This window comes from Brassica oleracea, chromosome C7 (genome assembly GCF_000695525.1).
Source record: "Brassica oleracea var. oleracea cultivar TO1000 chromosome C7, BOL, whole genome shotgun sequence".
NCBI classification, from domain to species: Eukaryota; Viridiplantae; Streptophyta; class Magnoliopsida; order Brassicales; family Brassicaceae; genus Brassica; species Brassica oleracea.
The window spans coordinates 48,201,844-48,223,507 of NC_027754.1; the positions used below are offsets into that span (position 1 = coordinate 48,201,844).

The 21,664-nt window shown below is 39.8% G+C and overlaps 5 protein-coding genes and 1 pseudogene across 7 annotated transcripts; 5 read left to right on the top strand and 1 right to left on the bottom strand.

Annotated features, from left to right (window-relative positions):
• The first annotated feature begins 83 nt into the window (after positions 1–83).
• On the top strand, positions 84–1,581 carry LOC106301709 (5'-methylthioadenosine/S-adenosylhomocysteine nucleosidase 1-like). 3 transcript variants are annotated; one of them, XR_001262280.1, is made up of 5 exons: positions 84–399; positions 493–550; positions 646–747; positions 885–1,050; positions 1,144–1,581. XR_001262280.1 is itself a non-coding variant. In XM_013738159.1 (4 exons), the coding sequence occupies exons 1-4, from the start codon at positions 315–317 to the stop codon at positions 979–981; spliced, it is 342 nt and encodes a 113-aa protein (XP_013593613.1). In that variant the 5' UTR covers positions 84–314; the 3' UTR covers positions 982–1,581. The 3 variants fall into 3 exon arrangements, 1 of the variants encoding a protein (XP_013593613.1); XR_001262281.1 differs by having other exon boundaries at positions 1,268–1,581; XM_013738159.1 differs by having other exon boundaries at positions 885–1,581.
• A 69-nt stretch (positions 1,582–1,650) lies between these two features.
• LOC106301708 (putative ER lumen protein-retaining receptor C28H8.4) lies at positions 1,651–3,160 on the bottom strand. Its single transcript, XM_013738158.1, has 6 exons — positions 2,923–3,160; positions 2,621–2,820; positions 2,379–2,519; positions 2,197–2,277; positions 1,976–2,100; positions 1,651–1,889 (listed from the first exon to the last, which is right to left on the bottom strand). Exons 1-6 carry the CDS (start codon positions 3,146–3,148, stop codon positions 1,841–1,843), a joined length of 822 nt encoding a protein of 273 aa, XP_013593612.1. The 5' UTR covers positions 3,149–3,160; the 3' UTR covers positions 1,651–1,840.
• A 950-nt stretch (positions 3,161–4,110) lies between these two features.
• LOC106303492 lies at positions 4,111–5,584 on the top strand (annotated as a pseudogene).
• A 610-nt stretch (positions 5,585–6,194) lies between these two features.
• Positions 6,195–16,370, top strand: LOC106305760. The gene is made up of 32 exons (XM_013742132.1): positions 6,195–6,408; positions 6,487–6,660; positions 6,734–6,829; positions 6,968–7,037; positions 7,125–7,249; positions 7,394–7,534; positions 7,613–7,770; positions 7,912–8,080; positions 8,162–8,260; positions 8,452–8,529; positions 8,610–8,669; positions 8,751–8,908; positions 9,112–9,313; positions 9,428–9,547; positions 9,785–9,870; positions 9,956–10,060; positions 10,226–10,324; positions 10,620–10,708; positions 10,823–10,971; positions 11,091–11,234; positions 11,323–11,430; positions 11,721–11,831; positions 11,908–12,015; positions 12,108–12,218; positions 12,310–12,473; positions 12,582–13,053; positions 13,194–13,301; positions 13,404–13,462; positions 13,605–13,989; positions 14,186–15,724; positions 15,826–16,027; positions 16,131–16,370. The coding sequence occupies exons 1-32, from the start codon at positions 6,301–6,303 to the stop codon at positions 16,211–16,213; spliced, it is 5,880 nt and encodes a 1,959-aa protein (XP_013597586.1). The 5' UTR covers positions 6,195–6,300; the 3' UTR covers positions 16,214–16,370.
• Positions 16,371–16,515: 145 nt separating this feature from the next.
• On the top strand, positions 16,516–17,421 carry LOC106305761 (peptidyl-prolyl cis-trans isomerase CYP18-3-like). The gene has a single exon (XM_013742133.1). The coding sequence runs from the start codon at positions 16,688–16,690 to the stop codon at positions 17,204–17,206; it is 519 nt and encodes a 172-aa protein (XP_013597587.1). The 5' UTR covers positions 16,516–16,687; the 3' UTR covers positions 17,207–17,421.
• A 410-nt stretch (positions 17,422–17,831) lies between these two features.
• On the top strand, positions 17,832–20,145 carry LOC106301751 (26S proteasome non-ATPase regulatory subunit 4 homolog). The gene is made up of 10 exons (XM_013738219.1): positions 17,832–17,955; positions 18,041–18,154; positions 18,247–18,352; positions 18,421–18,535; positions 18,614–18,826; positions 18,982–19,261; positions 19,372–19,468; positions 19,579–19,676; positions 19,762–19,830; positions 19,915–20,145. Exons 1-10 carry the CDS (start codon positions 17,944–17,946, stop codon positions 19,963–19,965), a joined length of 1,155 nt encoding a protein of 384 aa, XP_013593673.1. The 5' UTR covers positions 17,832–17,943; the 3' UTR covers positions 19,966–20,145.
• The last annotated feature ends 1,519 nt before the right edge of the window (positions 20,146–21,664 follow it).

Below are 21,664 nucleotides of genomic sequence, written 5' to 3' on the forward strand. Positions count from 1 at the left end.
AGCTGAAAGGAAGGATTAAAGGTTTGGAAAATGAAAGAGATTCAAGTGGTTTTTATATAAGTTGAAGGTCGATCCTAGTTTTTAAATTAATGGTAAAATTTGCTAAGATTAATGTCATTAGGTAGCAAGCACAGAGACAGGAGTATGTATTTGGTACAAGGTCCGTGGTAACACGCAAGAGAGAGGACCCAAAAGGGATTGGAATAACAATCGTATCGTATCGTATTCGCTTGCTGGCCGTCTCTTTTAGTAGAGGGAGGCGGCTTTCTGAGAAGAATCAAAACGCATAACGAGACAGAGAGAGAGGAAGGTAAATGGGTAGTGATGGAGATGAAGCGACTGACATCGAATTGGAGAAGAGTCTTCGTCGACCTATCTCCACGGTCGTCTTCGTCATCGGTACTTTACTCTTTTATCTACACTCGACCGACCTTCCTTCCTTGATTATGGATCAAATTTCATCATCTTCCTTGTCTTGTTTGGGTTGTGAAGCGATGCAAGCGGAGGCTCAACCTTTGGTCAACAAGTTCGGACTCTCTGATTCTCCTCCGTGAGTTAATAAGTCCTTTCTCTCCCTCGGATTTAACTTCAAAGCAACAAAAGTCTGTCATCATCGTTGATCCTAATATTATTCTTGTCGTGCAGGCTTGGTGTTGGTGGGAAAGGACTCCCATGGGTTGTCTATCAAGGTTTTCATAAACATCTTCGTATCTATGTTGTCTGCCCCGGCAAGGAATCCTTCTCAAGGCAAGCTGTCCCTCTTTTCAATCATCACATCCCCAATTGATTTTTAGTATCTATGGTAGCTTTCTTTGGTTTTTCACCAAATGAACTCTAGGAAAAATGAATGCACTTTTTGTTTGTTTATATGTATGTCAATTAAGGAAGACTAGTCTCTCTCGCTTCCAGGGGTTGATTGTGTTGGAACTGTTCCCTGACATTCTCATCAATGCCCGTACCTGCGGTGCCTTTAAGCTTTAAGGAGCCAACATTGGCGATGTTTTCCTTGCCTCTCATCTTCTCTTCCACCATCGTAGAATACCTATCCCTGTTAGTTTCCTTTCTTACCTTCCTTTTTTTTTTAATCTCTCTACTGATTCTTTTTCCCCCCATTTTGATCTCGCATTGTGCATCTCTTTTTAGATGTTTGATCTGTATGGAGTTGGTCTTCGTCAGGCCTTTTCAACCCCCAATCTCCTCAAGGACCTCAATCTCAAGGTTTATTTAATATTATAACCTCAAACCTGCTGTTTGTTTTTTTTATCAGATTGGCACAGGTTATCTACTGGTGACTCCTTGGATATGTCTACACAAGATGAATCACTCATCATCTCTCGTGGCTCTGGAGCTTCTGAAAGTACCAGTAATGTTTTTAAAAGCAGTGACCGATCTGATCGACGGGGATAAACCCACGGCAGAAGAATTCTTGCAGAACTTGCTCTTGAGGAAACTGCCACTAAAGTGATCAACTTCATCAACGGGAAAACCCTATCAGACCTTTAACTATCATATCTACTTGTCTTTTTAACAAACTGTCATTGATTCTTTGCCTTGTGTTCCAACATCATTTCGTATCAATTAGGCCATCTTTTAGGTTCGCTATTTGCTTGCTTTTTAATTCTTAATCACCATTACAGTGTCAAAGGAAACAAGCATCAAGAAAGACGTTGAAACCAACTTTAATAGTCAAAAATATACAACACAGTAAAATTAATTCGTTACCGAGTCACTTCAGACCGGAGGAGGGTAAAGAGAAAATAGAGCAGCCTTTCCTGACTTAGGCAAGCTCATCGGACCTTACATCATCATTGGAGTATTTTCTATCTTTCTTTTTTAAAACTTATACTACTCCAGACGGAAGCCGGAGAACAAGCTGCCCTCCGAATACACTGCCACGTGATTCAAATAAACTCTTTCAGGTTTATACAAATATAGACGTAAAATAACTTTTATAAAAGTGGTACGGTGGGCATACCTTTTGACGTAGTAGTAACAGAAATCAGCAAGAATGAAAGTTTGAACAATCTCAGAGATGAGAACCATCGATGGCCACAATCCATATCCCAATGCCACCAGCAATCTTCCCCTCGTGTCCACAACCTTGTTTTTCAACATTTTTTTAAAACAGAAAGAAACCAAATATGTACAAAAGGACTGCTATATTCTCTTAAATCGGGATGATGATTGAAAACTAACCTGTAAAACCCAGTGTGCACAGCTAAGGAACCTTGCTACTCCAAGTGCAAAGACATAATGCGCTGTGAATGGTTCAACAATCTGAAACAACAACAACAGAATATAAGATGATGCAGAGATTAGAGAGTAAAACAAATATACGTCTAATAACTCAGTTGTCAAAATTTCGATAGTGAAATGACCTTGGTGTTCTGCATCACGCGCAGCTGAGGCAGCACAGAAACAGCTTCAAGGTACACACACAAAGCCCACGAAATCCTGTTTAATATGTTGTGAGAGGTCGATGGATGGATCAACACAGCTAACACAACACACGGCACAAGCTACAACCAATTTTTTTTAAAAAAAGAAAGAGAAAGAGTTTCAGTAACTGACAAGAAAAAATCTTATTAGAAAAAAAAAAAAAAGAAACAGACGTAGTTACCACATAATAGAGAGCAAAGTTGTCTTTGTCCTCCATGAAACTAGCCCTTAACTTAAAACGGATCATAAAAATAACCCAGAGAGTTGTTCCAAGAGTAGCCAGATCGAGGATGGTGTGTATATCATATTCCATTACAAAGCTACAATACAGCCTAACTGCTAGAAAGATCGCCGTAAGCTCCTGAGATTTCAGTGACAATCCTGCACAGACAAAAAGGTAAATACACTTTTGGTATTGCTAAGCTCACAAATGATGTTTGTTTCTACAAAAGCTTAGCTACTTCAAAACCCCTAAAATCTTACCGGCGCAGGTCTTTTCTTTCATGAGTTTGTAGATGAGAACACAGATCCCGATTGAGTGAACAGCTTCCGCGGCTACGAAGAGATTGTCGTGATCGTGGACTATGAATCTCAGCAGAACCAAAGCCGCCATGCCTGAGACCACCGCCAGAAAAGCCTTCACCTTCGGTGGTTGCCTCCTCACCCATGACCACACCGCCTGGATCGGACTTTTCGTGCCCCCCTTCATTCTCTCTCTCTTTTTTCCTTTCTCTACTTCCGTCTTGTCTTGTGTATTATTAAAAAAAGTCTGCTTTTCGTTGACTTTTTGCTTTCAAGTTTCTTATCCTTAAATACTGATGGACCCTCACTGAATCCATGACTATAGGCCCATCATCGCTAACTTTAGGCCCATACTTCTGATCGTACATTCGTGAACGAGAGTTCCCATGGATTGTGAAACCTATTTACATGCTTGAGTTTGGTCATTATGGGAAATTGCACCCCGTACACTACACTTTTATCCTAATTAACCAAACACCCTAAATCCCACAATGTTATACCTTTTTCCATAGAGACAAATGAGTCAAATCATAGGTATTTTCATTTGTTTAGGGTTTTCAACCGATTGACTCTAATTTTTTTTTGTTTCGAGTCAAGTCTCATGCATGGTCATTATAAGGTTAGCTTCGACGTGGGCAGTGGATTTGTTGCACGCATAGCGACATCCATCATTGATTGTCAGAAACCAATTCACAAGTGTTATCAAATGAGATTGTTTTACTTTTGTTTAGCGTAAGATCACCCACGACAACAAATCCTTAACAACAAATCATTAACAACAAATTATTATAATAATACATGGGTCCAAATATTTAAGAATCTGTGCCATAATTGTCTTCTGAAGTTCCAATTTACGGATCTCTTTTCTGACAGCCTCTTCACTGTGCGTGGGCTACACCGCCGCGTGGAAGCCCGCGATTGGCCAATCTTTTTTTTTTAAAAAAAAATTCGGACGAAAAAAATAATAATAAAATATTCCAAAAATTGTTGTTAAGGATTTGTTGTTGTGGGTGCTTTAACACTGATACTACTTGTTCACCTCATATCAAACCATGCGTATAATTGATTTGGACTTCATCAACCTTTCTTTCTTTTTTTTTTGAGCAAAGACTTCATCAACCTTTGTGTATTTACTTTCTACTGTAACATATGACATATCTGTGAGTTTTTTTTTAATATAAACTATGTACGCTATTTGTTTACTCGGAATATGTCAACATCCAGCCTGATCTGAATGTTTTCTTGCATTTTTTTATTTAAATAAGGATGTTTTCTTGCATACGTCTCAAATTTATAAAACAATTTAGTTTGATCTTTTCCCCTTATTTTTATATATATACTATACATAAAACAGTTTATGATTGCTCAATCAATGTGGAACCATATACAGTTCACATATTTATGCATTTCACCTAGCAAAAATAATATCAAAACCCCATGCATTCTCAGGTGGCCACATTAATAATACCTTTTTTATATAATATCTATCCAGTTTCTTTTGTGTGGTTATCTGATAAATGTGTGGTTATTACTTGTTAAAGGACTACGAGTGACGATTGAGTGTAAGGTGAATAAAGGCCATTTCGTTACGGAAGGTTCCGGAAACATTGACGAGGAAGGAAAGTTCGGTCTGAAAATTTCTCCTCATCATGACATTGTCTCTGACGACGGAGCTTTAAAGGAGGAGTGTTATGCTCAACTTCACAGCGCGGCGGGAACGCTTTGTCCGGCTCACAACGGCCTTGAATCCACCAAGAGTGTGTTTCTATACAAATCCGGAGACAAACACGTTTTAGGTCTCAAACAGAATATGAAATTTTCACCTGAACTTTGTGTTTCAAAATTCTTTTGGCCTATGCCTAAGTTCCCTCCTTTTAAGGGGTCTGAGCATCCTTTCCCTTTACCTCCACCTTTCGAACTTCCACCCTTTCCTAAGTTCAAGAAACCTTGCCCACCTCCGGTTCCGGTTCACGAGCCACCTCCAAAGGTGGAACTTCCTCCACCTGTCCCAGTTCACCACCCACCGCCAAATTAAGGTTGAGCTTCCGCCACCGGTTCCTAAGAAGCCTTGTCCTCCTAAACCACCAAAGATGCATCCACCCCCAGTTCCTGTTTACAAGCCGCCCCCAAAAGTTGAGCACCCTCCTTCGGTCCCGGTACACAAGCCACCACCAATCCCCAAGAAGCCATGTCCGACCAAGCCGCCGAAGAAAGTTGATCCATCGCCGGTTCCAGTCCACAAGCCACCACCAAAGATTGTCCTACCACCACCGGTACCAATCTACAAGCCACCAAAGAAGCCGTGCCCGCCCAAACCGCCAAAGATCGAGCTTCCACCACCGGTTCCAATCTACAAGACTACAAGCCGCCGCCAAAGATAGAGCGTCCACCAATCTATATACCACCGGTGATCCCGAAGAAGCCGTGTCCTCCACCGGTACCAATCTACGTGCCGCCGGTGGTGATTCCGAAGAAGCCATGCATCATGCATGTCCACCACTTCCAACACTTCCAAAGATTCCTCCTCTTCCTCCTAAATACATTCACCACCCCAAGTTCGGCAAATGGCCTCCGTTACCGACACACCCTTGAGATATTAATGCGTATATTCATTCATATGTAATCTACGTGTTTTTCTTTTCCAGTATTATCTTGCATGTTTAATATTTTGTATTTTTTTATCTATTTCATCTTTGTTAACTTTCTCTCGAGTTATACATGTGTTCCAACAATAATATGGTAATGATTCCTTTCTCTTTTATTATGTGACGATGAAGATGATCAGCTTAAGGATCATCAGTGTAGTTATTCGAAACTCAATACATATAAATAGAATTTTAATTATTTTGAAATAGTATCAAGCGAAATCAAATGAGTGGTTTTTAAAAGATGAAGTAGCATGCATTTGTAATTTCGCATTTTTTGTTGTTCGAGAATAATATAAATTTACAATTTTACGTTTTGGATAATGGCAATTGAAACGTTTAGATTTTGAATGAATGATCTTAAGCTAGGAAGAAAAGTGAAACTATAAAAATTTACTTAATTTTGAAAATATATGTATGGTTGTAATATTTTTAGGATATAAAAATCCATAACAAGAAAAAAAACTGTATATGGGTTTCTAGGAAAACATTCAAATGGGGGTTTAGGCCTTTATAGTGATATAATTCAGGGCCCAAAGTGTGTGATATTTTATTTTAATTTCTCACAAAACAACGTCTGAAAAGCGCGAAAAAGAAAAAGAAAAAAACGAAAATCTAAAAATCTCAATTGTTCAACTTATTCTCTCCGCCCCTCTCTCTCTCTAAGCAGGCTGGCGGAGTGGTGTTTGTCTCAATGGCGAACCCTAAATCGGTCGATCCGTCCCTATGGTGGGATTCGTTTGGATCTCTTCTGAGCTCGCTCGAGAATGCATCTCTCTCTGATGAACTTCCACAGCCCATCGTAAAACATCTCTCTTCCTTCCCCCCTTCGTGTATGCGATTCTTTGTGTGCTAAATTGGTTTGATATCTCAAATTCAGGCGGAGAAGTTGGAGGAAAACCACGCGTGGTTCGTTAACACTCTGTCCATGTTCAAACCACCGAGTGGGAAATCAAAAGACGCTTTGGATTCGGATGTAGTCAAGATCAAGGAGCACCGTTTGGTGATTAAGCCCCACCTCAAACAAAAAGCGCTTCGAATCAGCTCTCATCTGGTTAGCTCCTACGAAAATTATACATCTCATTCGCTTCATATTTTGTGCTTAAAATTTCGAATTACTGTGACAGAATCTAGATGAAATCCAATCATACATCCTCGTGGAAAGATGTACGGAGCAGGAATATGGAACAACTGACTCTGTATCTCAAGATCTCGTTGACATGGTTACCACCTTACTACTACTACTACTTCCTTTTCAAACTTATCATTTTGTAAGCTGTTAGGATTGCACCCCCCTTATATCTTCATCTTTCTTGCTAACACCTTTGCTTTCCTTCTGTTCCAATTCTATTTTTTTGAAGATTTTGCTTCAGTATTACATCGAGCGCCAGTGCCTACTCAAGTGTACAAAGCGTATTCTCACCCATGCTTGTAAGTTCTTCCGCAGGAATGCAAGATCTTTCCTAGTTTCATATTTCCTAACAAATATGGTCATTACTGATTCTGGCATTTGTACAGTATATACATCAAGAGAGGAAAGTACTATTAGGGACGCAGCTGTTAAGCTTATCTCGGATGGGCTTGAAAAACAACAATCATCAGTTCTTGACAACCTTTTCTCCTCTTCTTTTCCACAGCACATGGTATGTCTTCAGAGTGCTTCCCCTTCTTAACATCTGATTCAAGCTTATTATTTGGATTCTACTGATTTTGGGCTCTAATTCTGTTATCCCAATTACCACTGCCGGTCCAAATGAGATTTTATTTACAAACAAAAACTTTTGTAGGATGTCAATCTATTTACTTTGTGGGCGGAGGAGACACTGATTGAGGACAATTTGGTGTTGGATACTCTTTTCCTTCTTTACCATGAATCATTTCACACTTGTAATGGAGAAAGATGGAGAACTCTGTGTTCCTTATACAAGGTATCTTGTTTCATTTGCCACATGGTCAAGGCCGCTTTCAGTAACCAACCTTGTTAACTCATAAGTGCTGTGCTACAGGGAATTCTTTTGGGCTCCTATAGCTTTTGGAAGCTGGCGGTGTCTGCTGAAGCACAACTTTCTGCATGCCGTGTAAAAATTCAGTTGTTGATGATTCTTATCGACACGCTGGATATGGAGAATTTGTTACAAATGGTTCATGACGGATTGCCTTTCAGGTTTGTTTAACTAACTCTTGATGAACACTGCACGAGAAAGCTAACTTTCTTCAAACATGATACATAACCAGCGATTTCCCTTATCCTACTTTCCCCTGAATATCTGTCGATATGGCCTAAAGTTTATATTTTTCTTATAAGGTCTGGCCCTTGTGTTTTTTCCATTATTGATGTCCAAGAGATGGATGCAACAATCTCTAGCCTCAACACTCTCGAAGTAAAAGAAGCAGGACCTCTAGTCCTTGCATGGGCAGTATTTCTGTGTCTTATTTCATCACTTCCTGGGAAGGAGGAAATTCCTTTCCTGATGGTATGAAAGTGAGAAAGTTCCATTTTCCATTCAGAGGACACACGTAGTTCATGTATATAATTAATTTTTCTTCACAACCAGGAGATAGATCACGTGAGCTATGTTCATCAAGCTTTTGAGGCAGCATCTTTGAGCTATTTCCTTGACGTTCTGCAAAGTAATGTGTTAAATGATTTCGATGTAAGTTAAGATATTAAATTTCAGTTACCGAGCGTGGCTTAGTGTGCTTTCTACTTTTCTTGTCATTGGCATTTTTCCTTTTCGGCATTTATTTATATTTCAAATAATGTTTTATGTTACTTAGCCTCTTCAAACTTTGTTCATGTCATCGTTCCCTGTGCTGATTCATCACTATTTTAAACCTTTTTCAGGGCCCAATCTCTGGTTTTCGTAGTGTCTTGAGGACTTTTATTTCAGCATTTATTGCGTCTTATGAGATCAATATTCAGGTATAACTCCATCACTGTGGATACTGAACCATATATTTGTAGACTGTTTCAGAATCTTACTCATCTCAACATTCTGGCAGCTGGAAGATGCCAATCTGGAGTTAATACTGGAAATCCTTTGCAAGGTTTATCAAGGAGAGGTATCGTTTCTGCATGTTATCTTAAAGTTTTCCTCTATGGTACCCATCCATAAATGCTTATCGTGTGCCTTCATTTTTCAGGAGTCCCTCTGTAGTCAGTTTTGGGATCGAAAAAGTTCTGTTGATGGCCCTATCCGGTGTCTTCTTTTTGATTTGGAGAGTGAATTCCCGTTCAGAAGTGTTGAATTCATTCGTCTCTTGTCGTCCCTGAGTGAAGGAAGTTGGCCTGCTGAATGTGTGTAAGTAGTAATCTGACAATATACTATGTGCACCTATGTACTTTTTCTGGAACTTTTCTTTTTGGACGAAAGCAATGTTCTGCATAAAGGCAGGATACTCTGTACACATAATCTAAGCTTCCCTTGTTGGCTCACAAAAGACTTTCTTATTTACGGTTTCCAACCATCATCCTGCTGTAATCTGCTATGCTTTCTCTGTGCAGATACAACTTTCTGGATAAATCAGTCGGGATATCAACCTTATTTGATATTACTAGTGACTCTGTAGTAGATGGTGCTTCCCAGCTTGTTGAAACTTCCCAGCCGTTGCAAATTCCAGGTCTTGAAGGTTTAGTTATTCCCAGGAATACTCGTGGGCGGATTTTGAGAGTAATCAATGAAAACACTGGCCTTGTGCGGTGGGAGGTAAATGATATCTCAAAGACAAATTCTCCAGTGTTCTCTATTTTTTGTTGTTAGTGCTATTAAATGGTTTATTTTGAGAAATATTGATTCATGAAATATATTTTCTTTTCCAAGTATTCACTCTCCGGCGCTACACTGTTGATCATCCATTTGGCCAATGTACTCTACACTGGTAACAATCGTGAAGCTTTTGTGATTCTCGAGCTGGTTCGTCGAATGGTAACATTTAACAAGGTAACTGCATTGCTCCATCCTATTTTCTTTAATCGAGGTTTATGAAGTATGGATTGCTTTAGTATTTGTACACCATGACATAGACTGTGGCCTTATCTTGCTTTGAATCAATTCTTCTCGGAGCATTTTCTTAAAATTTAAATCAAAGGCCCTATGGCTGTATGTTTATCTATCAAAAGATATGCGTCCTTGTTTTTTCTTCTCTGACCATGACCATGTTTTATTAATTGATGTCAGGCCGTATGTTTCTCCTTCCTGAATATCAGTCACTTCTTTCATGTTAATGAATCTTACATGAATGAGAAGCTGGAAAGTGATGTGAGGTGAAGTACTTGCATTTTATTTCTTTCCTAATACGCTATGTTCTTTGGATGCTTTAAAAGAGGGTGCTCTCTGTGATTTTTACAGAGTGGTTGACATAATTTGCAATTCAGTCAGAAGCTTGACTTTTGACTCTAGCGGTGCAGCTATGATGGCAATGGCTATTGATATCTTAGCTAAGCTGTTGCGATGGTAATTACTTGTCTTGGTTATCAAAAAACTCCAATATGCCTTTTTATCAAATATCTGCCTTACTATTAACCGTCATGTACAGCATCTTGTCATATAATGTTCGTTAGAATTTGGTATAAGCTCTATGGGAACTTTGCTAGCTAACTTGATTTTCTCTTTGAACAGTTCCCCATCAAATGTTGCTCCCATGGTTTTAAAGGCAAATATATTTGACATGACTTCAGGGCCAGGCGTCCCAGACAGTGGATACAATATTTCTTTGAGGTTGGACCACAAATATCACATACAATGTCCTATTTTATAATTTTGTTGATTTTTCAAATGTACCCAGTTATAGGCCGTACCCATGGAAGTTTACCATACTTATTTAATTTATAAGAGGCTCACTATTGAAAAGTACTAGTTTTTTTTTTCCTGAGTGTTACCCTCTCCATAGAAACTAGGCGTAGATGGATGAATTTACTTTTTTTACTCCATAATGTTGTGAGTTCTCTGGCTGCATTCTAATTTCTGATGGTATGACAACATTTTGCTCTTCCTGTTGTTGTACATAAAAAAGTGGATCTTGGTCGCTCTCCGGGAAACTGGCAAAAATGATCTTGATTGATTGCGAGAAGAATGATACAAGCTGCCCATTGGTCCTATCAGGCAAGTTTGTCGTAGAATATTGTTGGATGTGTTATCTGCATGAGTGTCTCGGTTCTCTGTTTATTTAAACTGTCGCCGTTATTACTTAACGTTATTTGTTTCTGTATATTGCAGTTCTGGAATTCACCATGCAGCTTGTGGAGGGAGGAGTGGAGAATGACGTAGTACTTGCTCTAATTGTTTTCTCGTTGCAGTATGTTCTTGTTAGTCATGAGTGTTGGAAATACAATCATGGGCATATGCGTTGGAATGTGACACTAAAGGTATCTTGCTAATTACCCGCCCCTCTCTTCTACTACCTACCGGGCATATTATTGTAGTCAATGGCTCCCTAGCTAATTTCTTATGATATCTTCTCTATTTTTTGGGTCGGGTACTCCAGGTCATTGAAGTGATGAAAACGTGTCTCAGATTCAGTAAATTCTCCGCCAAGCTGAAGGATGTTCTCCTTGATATCTTGCTTAACGATGCCTCTGTTCACAACGCTCTCTTCCGAATCATTTGTACGACTGCACATACTTTAGAGGTTTGGATATGCTCTGGATTAGACTTTTTTTCTACAGTTCTAGTCTAAGATGCTTTAATTGATTTCCTTTTCTGCTTCATTGCGACAGAACCTTCGTGTACACCGTTTTATTGAACCAGCAGAGATTGAAGGATGGCAACTTTCGATAGTCTCTGTTTTGGATGTTTTAGACATCACGCTCTCCCAATCTTCTCAGGTAAAAGTGTTGTCTCGTCTCTAGGCTTGTTAAAACCTTTACAAGTACATCCTATAACAGACAATTGCAACTGTTTACTTTACAAGTACGCTCTAAAGATTTCTTCAAGGTGATCTTGAGTAAACTCTTCCGATTTTAGTTTTGCAAATTTAACTCATATACATTGAATTTTGCTTCGGTCAACTATAGTTTTTGGAATGTATTTTTTTTCACTGAAATGTATGTGGTTGGTTATACTTGTTCCCTTCCAGGCATTGTGGAAGTTGATATTTTGCTATTAATTGTTGCAGAGTACAGATTCTGGTCTTCCCGTGTTTCATCAAACTATGCTGTCGTCTACATCTAAACCAATCCCAGTCGTGGCAGCTATCACATCGTTGATATCTTACTTCCGGAATCCTGTATGAACTTCATCCAAATTCGCAGAAGTTGATACTTTGCTCAATTACATGTCTAAATATCAAATGTTTCCTGCAGACTATCCAAATTTGTGCTGCTAAAGTGCTTTCAAAGTTATATGCCATGGCAGAATCATCACAAATCTATATAATAAGCAAAGCAGGCTTTGGTCTAGACGATAAACAGGTTAGAATTACATCTCTCTGTTATTTCGTTCATTTGGTATGTTGCTATGTTCTGCTGTATATACATATAGATCAATTTCTAGCTTTTTTTAGATCACAGATTTAAGAACTTCGGTTAGCCAGATCATACTTGATCCATCGGAACCAAATGAAGATCTAGTCATTGCCACGATGAAACTACTAACTGTTGCGGCAAGATATCAGGTTACTTCCAATTCTTGATTTTCTTGTTAAAAGCCTTAGGGGTTATTTAAATCTCTGTTTGTGTCATCATACTGAGTTTCTTTCTTTTCAGCCTGCTCTTTTAGTTGCCCTATTTGATTCAAGCGAAGACTCAGATGCTGGTAAATTAAAACAGTCAGACAAAGAGACTTCCTCAGGTCCTGAATTGGCTTGTAAATCTCGATTATTGCACATTATCCTACAGCATGTTGAGAGAGCAACTGATTTTGTCAATAGGTACGTTAAAGGATGAAATATATTTCAATCTGTTATCTAGTTACACCGAGTTTCTATAAGATACATGTATTCCTGACATACTTATGCTGATGGTCTCCCGTACTCCAGATACCCGGATATATTACTGAGTTTACTTGGTTTTCTCAAAACCCTTTGGCAAGAGGCTGGCCAATACGCGAATTTGTTGGAACCATTTAAGGCGTCAAAAAGGTTGTGGCAGGAATTTTCCAACATCATATCCCAGGTGTCTAAGCTAAAGGATTCGTCAGTTGGAAGATTAGGCAAGGAAGAAATCTCTAAGTTGTATGTGAAATATCAGTGTCAGTCTTCTGTTTTGGAAATTCTGGCGTGCAACATGTTTTTGAACAAGAAATTGTTGTTTGCGGAGTCACTTAAAAAATCATGGTTGGAGCAGAAAGAGAAGACAAATAACGCTGTCTCACCATCCAAATTATCTCTGACAGCTGCTTCAGATCCGTATGATATCTTTTCAAAATGGTGTGATGCGTCTGTTTTAGATGGCCTTATCCAGTCAGTTTCATCTTTAGATGGTGAAATTGAAATAAACGTACAATCAAAGGTTCGTCTTCTTTCTGGCATATCCTTTACTTGTAGAGCACAACAACAGTAGGTAGAGTTTTGTCACACTTCGCAGCGTTCGTTTAGGTGCTCCACCTTTCAGAAATAGTGATTCTAAGTTACTCATTTCTGCATTGATAGGTTGCCGCCGTTTTACTTATTGTGCATTTGATTGTGAAACTGGAAACATCTGGCGCAGGAGCATTGTCTATGTCTTTAGTTGGGAAGATCAAAGTCATTTCAGAAATGGTATGTTCCTCTCTTTTGAGTCAAATTATATTGTTGGTCTCTTCGACATAATTTTGAAGGCCTTGTCTAATCGGATTCTCTTGTGTAACAATCTGTTGACAGCTTTGTGCCCAACCTGCTTTTTCTGAGTTGTTAGCACAATATTCAAAGCTTGGTTATAGGTAAGAATTGTTTTATACGTTGTTACTAAATTTAACAATTCTACGAGGGGAACCATGCTACTCCTCGTGATATTTAATCATTCGTTCTCCTGTTATTATATTATCACGTTCTTACTTATCATCTTTTGGGTTCTATTGCTAGTGGAGGGAAGGAGCTGATGCCTATGATTCTCAGCGACCTATACTGTCATCTGCAAGGGAAACTTGAGGGTCGTGATATCCCAACTGGTCCATTCAAAGAGCTTTTCCAGTTTCTAGTTGAGTCGGGATTTTGGGAGAAATACAAACAGAGTACTGATATAGACAAAAATATGGCTTTGGGGGACAATATTTTGTTTGACATTCAGCACATACGAACAGAATTAGGTACTGCTATTTGGGATTTTTCCGAGTGGAAGACATCTAAAGCAACGACAGAGGAAATGCTGAGTTACATGCAGAGAGCAAACTCGATGGTTTTAATCTCAACTTCGCAGGTCTCTGCTTTGCATGCACTGATATCCGTCTTGATTCTTTACGAGGATAATGTAAGTTTCTTTGTTCTAAATAGCGATGCTGCGACCCTTTCTTTAATATGACTTGTCCCATGTACATTCATGGCTTTGGATTGTCCTTCCATTTAACATATTAGTTGATAACTAAACCAAACGCAGTAGACCCTAGAAAAGTTGCATGTCTTAATTCATGCTTTAGAAACTTATAAACCCTACACCTTTTGTGCAGTCTCTTGAAGACAGTGTGGCTGTAGAAAGGAAAGTCCCTGCTCGGGTCACTCTTTCAAGCATTGATGAAGTGTGCGAAAAATTCTCCTCCAGGGTTGATTCACTTGCCTCTCTCTGGGACGCCCCCAAGATTGTGTTCGATATACTCACAGCACAAGCAGACTTGCTATCCCGCCTTTTGAAATCCGGAAAGAAAAATCTGCCATCATCTGTTTGTGCACTTGTCCTGAGAAATGTTGGGCCTGGCCTTAAAATCCTCGGTAGTTTGAGGCATTCAAATGCTATATTAAAGAAGACGGTAAACCTCCTGCTTGAGGTGCTGCTTCTGGTTGTGGGTTCTGGTTCAGACAGCTCAAACTCAAGTGAGATGGGACATATGGCAGCCAGAGATCTTGCAGAAATATCTGATGCGACAATTGGATTATTACCCCTTCTCTGCAACTTCATGGGGAATCCCGAGTACTTGACTCTCTGCCTGACCACGGTAGACTTGATTCTCAGAGATTTTTTGACGCCAGAGACATGGTTCCCAATTATACAGAGTCATCTCCGCTTGCAGCATGTTATACTGCAGCTTCAGGATAAGAAATCCTCGGCATCCGTTTCAGCAGTAATGAAGTTTTTCTTAACTATTGCTCAAGTTCATGACGGTGCTCAGATGCTTCTTAATTCCGGATTTTTCTCGACTCTAAGAGCTTTGTTCATTGACTTGCCAGATGGAATATCTACTTTGGTATCTGACGATGAAAAGGGCGGGCTGCTAGATAAGAAAGAAAAACCGCAGCATATATGGGGACTCGGTTTAGCTGTGGTTACGGCGATTGTTAATTCTCTAGGATCCGTTTCTGTGGGTGCGGATATCGTGGAGAGTGTAATATCTTACTTTTTCTCAGAGAAAGGTTACCTGATCTCTTATTATCTGTCTGCGCCGGATTTCCCTTCTGATGATCGTGAAAAAGTGAGAGCAAGAACTCAACGGACATGGACATCCCTTGCTTATCTGAGAGAAACCGAGCATACTCTCCTTCTGATGTGTGCATTAGCAAGCCATTGGAGATCATGGGTTAAGATTATGAAGGAGATGGATTCTCCATTAAGAGAAATGACTATACATCTCTTGGCCTTTATCAGCAAAGGCGGTCAACGCCTGAGAGAGTCTCATATCATAACATCTCATCTGTTATGCCCTCCAGTGGTGAAAGAAGAGTTTGATTCCTGCAAAAGACAGTCGGTTATCAACAGCAAGCACGGATGGTTTGCTCTAGCACCGTTAGTCTGTGTCGGGAAACCCAAGCTCGGTGCTGTATCAATCTCGACTGCTCTAGTTGTTAGGGGACAAACGACAGAGCAACCTGGATCTGTTCCTCAGTCACACTTTACAGACTCGGTTGCGGTACAGATTTATAGAGTGGCTTCTCTCTTGTTGAATTTTTTATGTTTACAAGCAGAAGGTGTAGTTAAACGGGCAGATGAAGTGGGATATGTAGATCTTGCTCATTTCCCTGAGCTTCCAGAGCCGGAGATTTTGCACGGTCTACAGGTATGATAACTCAGAGGACAAGCACGGTGTTTCTGTTTTTACCCTTGTTTTAACCCTTTTTTTCTACGACTAGTACTACAATATTGTATTTTAAAATGCAGGACCAAGCCACAGCGATTGTCGCTGAGCTTTGTGATAATTACAAAGAGGTTCCTAATGAAGTCAAGAAGCTGTGCCTCCTGTTGCTCCAAATAACAGAGAAGTCGTTATATTTGGAACTCTGTGTAGTTCAGGTTTGCAGGATCCATCAAGTCTTTGGCCGTGTGGATAACTTCTCAAAAGACTTCAAAAAGCTAGTGAAAGGTGGTAACAATCAATTGATTTTTAGAAATGCACGATCAATTTAGTAGCAAGGTGTAGAAAAATGGCTGGTGTTTTTTAACATATGCTTATTTCTAATGAGCAGCTGCAGAAGCGCATGCGTACTTGGAACCGTCTATGGATTCACTGAAGAAAATAGCTGTGTTTCTGTATCCTGGATTGCTATAGGTAAGAGATTTTTTTTTTAACATGGAGACTTGTTTGTTCTTCAGTGTGACTGTATTATTGGAGCATTGACCATATGTAAGTCAAGATATTAGATGCTATGCATGTATAAACTTTAATGTTGGGCTCATGCTGACCACTCATTTTGGGCCGTTCGTCACGTAACGCTGTTGCATTCATTTTTTATTCGCTTTTACCTCTCAACAAATTCTTTTGATTGGTGCTCTCATTATAGACCACAGAAAGTGCACTCCCGAATAATCCTTCTTCTTATTCTATATGCTCAGCTTTTGATAAATCATTGTTATCCATCTTTCTGGTTTTAAATTCTCGTGATGTGTAACTTAACCACGGTTAAGTCTTTAGCAGCTGTTGAGATCTTTCCACGTGTATCAATCTCGTGGCCACTCTCCCACTATAAATCAGGACCTCGTCGCTGATTCATCCACAAAGCTTGCGTTTTTGATCTAATAGACAATGGCGTTCCCAAAGGTTTTCTTCGACATAAGCATCAACGGCCAGGCAGCGGGAAGGATCGTGATGGAGTTGTATACGGATAAGACTCCGAAGACGGCTGAGAATTTCAGAGCTCTGTGCACTGGAGAGAAGGGAGTGGGGCGTAAGGGAAAACCCCTTCACTTCAAGGGATCCTCCTTCCACCGAGTGATCCCCAATTTCATGTGCCAGGGAGGTGATTTCACCGCCGGGAACGGGACAGGAGGTGAGTCCATCTACGGTGATAAGTTCGAGGACGAGAACTTTGAGAGGAAGCACACCGGTCCCGGTAACCTTTCCATGGCGAACGCCGGAGCTAACACCAACGGATCTCAGTTCTTCATCTGCACCGTAAAAACAGATTGGCTTGACGGTAAGCACGTGGTGTTCGGGCAGGTGGTGGAAGGGTTAGACGTGGTGAAGGCGATCGAGAAGGTGGGATCGTCGTCTGGAAAGCCGTCGAAGCCGGTGGTTATCGCCGATTGTGGACAGCTCTCTTAGATGATCTCTCATCCATCCCTCATTATAAGTAGCGTCAGCGTCCTTGTCCTATGTTATATATGTTTGGTGTCTCGTTTGTATGTGTAGTCATCATCATATAAGCTTGGTGTGTGTTCTCATGGCAGTCTTTTGGATTGCTAGAGAGAAACTCGTCACCCTAATTACCTACTACCATAAATAAAGAGCTTTAAAAATATTGAACATCTTGCAATAAATCTGATTTTACATTACGAATTTCATTTGTTATTGACGCTAGACATTATCATATCTATATCTAGGCGTGGACGTTCGGGAGGTTCAGACCGGTTCCTTCCACAATAGCTACTTAGAAATTTTCGGATTCGGATTGGTTCTTTTCGGATAAAAAAAAATTAAACCTAAAAAAAGTACTTGTAAATTTTTGGTTCGGTTTCGGGTGGATTATTTTCAGGTTCTGGGTCCAGGCCAGGCCTAATCATATCATTTCTTAATCTACCGCGGGTGTGATATGGGCTTAAATGAAATGGGTGTTGCAGAGAGATGATTGTATTTACTTTTGAAACTAAGCAATCTACCTAAAGCCTATTCGGCCCGTAAATACAGGCCTCAAACCCACAATTATTTGTATAAATGAAGTTAGAAAAGGAAGGAAGGGGGTATTTAGTGCTTATCGGTCGGGTCGGGTCCAAATCTAAGAAGTGTGCCTCCTGACTTTCTCTCTACGACACAATTTGAAGAAGAAAAAAAAGCTTCTCACGATGGTTCTGGAGGTGATTTGGATTTCTTCGTTCGTTGATCTCCTTGTTTGATTCTTACTTAGATCACTGTGTTTGAATGTTTTGATTTGGTGCGTAGGCGACAATGATATGCATCGACAACTCCGAGTGGATGAGAAACGGAGATTACTCACCCTCTAGGTTACAAGCTCAAACCGAAGCTGTCAATCTTCTCTGCGGTGCCAAAACCCAGGTAATATTAAACGCTGGATTCGATTAGGGTTTGTTTAGATTGTGCTATTGGATGTGATTTGGGGGTGGGGATCTTTCGTTTCGCAATTGCAGTCGAATCCAGAGAACACGGTGGGGATCTTGACAATGGCAGGGAAAGGAGTTAGAGTTTTGACGACGCCTACCTCTGATCTTGGCAAGATTCTCGCCTGTATGCACGGTATGTATCAAAGCCATTGGAAGTTGGTTTGGTTGCTTTTCTACAAGGAATCAATTTGTTATTTTTAGGCCTCGATGTTGGAGGAGAGATTAACTTAACGGCAGCCATCCAGATTGCTCAGCTTGCTCTTAAGCATCGCCAAAACAAGAATCAACGCCAACGGATTATTGTTTTCGCTGGAAGGTACTCTCTTTCTTGTCTTTGTGCATAGTATATAATAGTTTTCTCATCTTTGTGTTGTGCTTCTGCATTTTTTTTTAGCCCAATCAAGTATGAAAAGAAGGCCTTGGAGGTTGTTGGCAAAAGGCTCAAAAAGAATAGTGTCTCTCTTGACATTGTCAATTTTGGTGAAGATGACGATGCCGAAAAGCCTCTGAAACTGGATGCCCTCCTTTCTGCTGTCAATAACAACGATGGTAGCCACATTGTACATGTTCCTTCTGCTGCCAATCCTCTCTCCGATGTCCTCCTCAGGTACCCCTCTTCCTTGCCTCGACTTCAAACATTGTGGTTTGCTTTAGGTCTTTGTTTTGATATAGTTGTTTTTATGTAGAGTTGACAAGTGTTGTTATCATGGTTTTACTAGTGGAATTATCTTCCTGATCTGTAACTCTTAAATTTGCTTGCAGCACACCTGTATTCACTGGTGATGAGGGTGCAAGTGGGTATGTTTCTGCTGCAGCTGCTGCCGGTGGTGACTTTGACTTTGGTGTTGATCCAAATATCGATCCAGAGCTTGCTCTCGCCCTTCGGGTCTCCATGGAGGAGGAGAGAGCAAGGCAAGAGGCTGCTGCTAAGAAGGCAGCTGATGAGGCAGGTCAGAAACACCAAGATGGGGCTTCAGCTTCTGCTTCTGCTTCTTCGCAGGAGACGGTTGCTAGGACAACTGAGAAGAACGCTGAACCAATGGTTAGATGTTTAGCCTTTTCGTGTGCCTTGCCTTCTCTGTAAAGCACTATTATTTATTTAGGCACATTGTTTATCATACACTTCTTTTGTTATCAAAAAAATTGTGGCAGGATGAGGACAACGCATTGCTAAATCAGGCAATTGCTATGTCCGCAGGTGATGTAAACATGTCAGAAGCGGCGGATGAGGACCAGGACTTGGCTTTAGGTGAGTAGACTTGTGTGGTAAAATCATATTTGTGGCTTGTAAATGGATCGTTCGGAAGATTGATTCGGTTCATTTGGGTGATCCTTATATTTGTGATGAACCTTGTGCAGCTCTTCAAATGTCAATGAGTGGGGAGGAGTCAAATGAAGCTATGGGTGCTGGAAACCTCTTAGGAGATCAAGCTTTCATATCATCTGTTCTCTCATCGGTAACCGTTACTTTGATAAAGTCAAGATTTTTACAAACAAAATGTAAGAGAAAAGTGGATTGGTCCTAATAGTTTGTGAACACAGCTTCCAGGGGTGGATCCAAATGATCCAGCGGTTCAAGCGCTGCTAGCGTCTCTGCCAGACGAATCAAAGGTGCGTCTTACATTGGTTTGAACATCTTTCGTCGGTCGATAAAACAAAGATTTCTGTGATAATGTAATATGTTAAAATTTGCAGCGTAACGAGGAGGAAGAGAGTAGTAGCAAAGGTGAGGATGAGAAGAAGTGAAGAGGAGACGAGACGTATCATGATGGCTCTCAATAAAATTCCTGTTTATCTCTTTGGTTTGGTTTTGATAGAGAGATCATATTGGGACTGATGAAGAACTCTTGTATTATTAATCTCTCTGCCTTGTGACCTTGTTTGTTCTCTCGCTTTTTCATTAGTGTTATTAGTTGGTTCAAAAAATTCGGTGGCCTAGTTAGTCATGAACCTTGGACAAATCGTTGAATCAAGTCGGTTTAGTCGTAGAAACAAATTTTAAACCAGCTAAATCGGCGAGAGGTACATACAATTTCAGTGAAGATATTTTGTAAAGCCACTTAAGGTAACACACAACCGCCCATTGGGATAAAGAAGCCTGAAGCCAAGTTTAAAGACCGTACTAGCAGGATCGCCTCCACCAATTTCGTGGCCCTATACAATAATATAGATTTTTTAATCTATTATTTTAAACGTTGATATTAGTATTCTACTATTCTTAATTCTTATGCCCTATAGTTAGGGGTGGGCACTTCGGTTATTTTCTCGGTTCGGGTTCGGTTCGGTTAGATTAGTTCGGTTTTAGTATTTTTTCAACTGAAATAAACCATAGTTAGTTTGGTTCGGTTTGTGTTTGGTTCGGTTTGTATTCGATTCGGTTTATTTTTTGGATCAGTTTAGTTAGATTCTTCTTGAGAAATTATGTTTTATAACATAAATTATGTAAACTAAATTCAATATAAAATTCAAACAAAAACCTTTAAAAAGTCACAAAGAGTATATATAAGAATTAAAACAAATGAAAGTTAACTAAAGTAAAAAACAACATCATTAAAATTAAAAAGCATCCAATGAATGACATATTTTAAAGCAAATATTTTTATGATTACATATTAGGTTAGAAGAATATATGTTAATCAATAAAAAATGGAAAATATGTGGTTTAGTAATAGAATTTTAGTATATTGGTATTACTAATATTTTTAATTTAAATAATTACAAAAACACATCGGTTTTTCGGTTCGGTTCAGTTTAAAACCGAACCGAACCGAACCATTCGAGTTGAGAAAATATTCGACTGAATCGTTTGAAATAGACTTTGGTTCGATTTGAATCGGTTTAACTCGGTTCGGTTCGGTTTTTTTGTCCACCCCTACTTTTAGTTGACCAAAAGAAAATTAAAAACTCATCCGCCCTATTGTTCACTCGTTTTTTGGTAATCTCTTTTAAACGTTGATATTAGTATTCTAGTTGCAAATCTTACCATTCACGTATATGTAAAGTACACTACTAATGGAATTGCCAAAAATATTGCATAGAAAAATGAACTATTGTTATGAACCAGATTGTGGATGACTCATAACCAAGAGATTATGATTTGTAATCTTTCCATTTATCTATGACGGTGTAATCTCCTATATAAGGAACCTCTATGTTATGAATAAAGATAGTCTTTTCCATTACTTTTATAACACGTTATCAGCACGATGCTCTAAATCCCTAAGCTAATACCCAAATCGAAAAACCCTAAAACCCTAACCCTAATCGGCGATCCGACGAACCCTAAAACCCGATCGCGTCTCTTCTTCCCGCATCTGTTCCAGCTCGTCCCCGATCAGCTTCAGCCCAAGGCGTTCTTGATCCTAGCTCAGACGTTCGCGACCCAAGAGCAGCTCCAGCATGCGACCTCTTCCTCGTTCGCGACAGCATCAGACAGCTCGCGTCC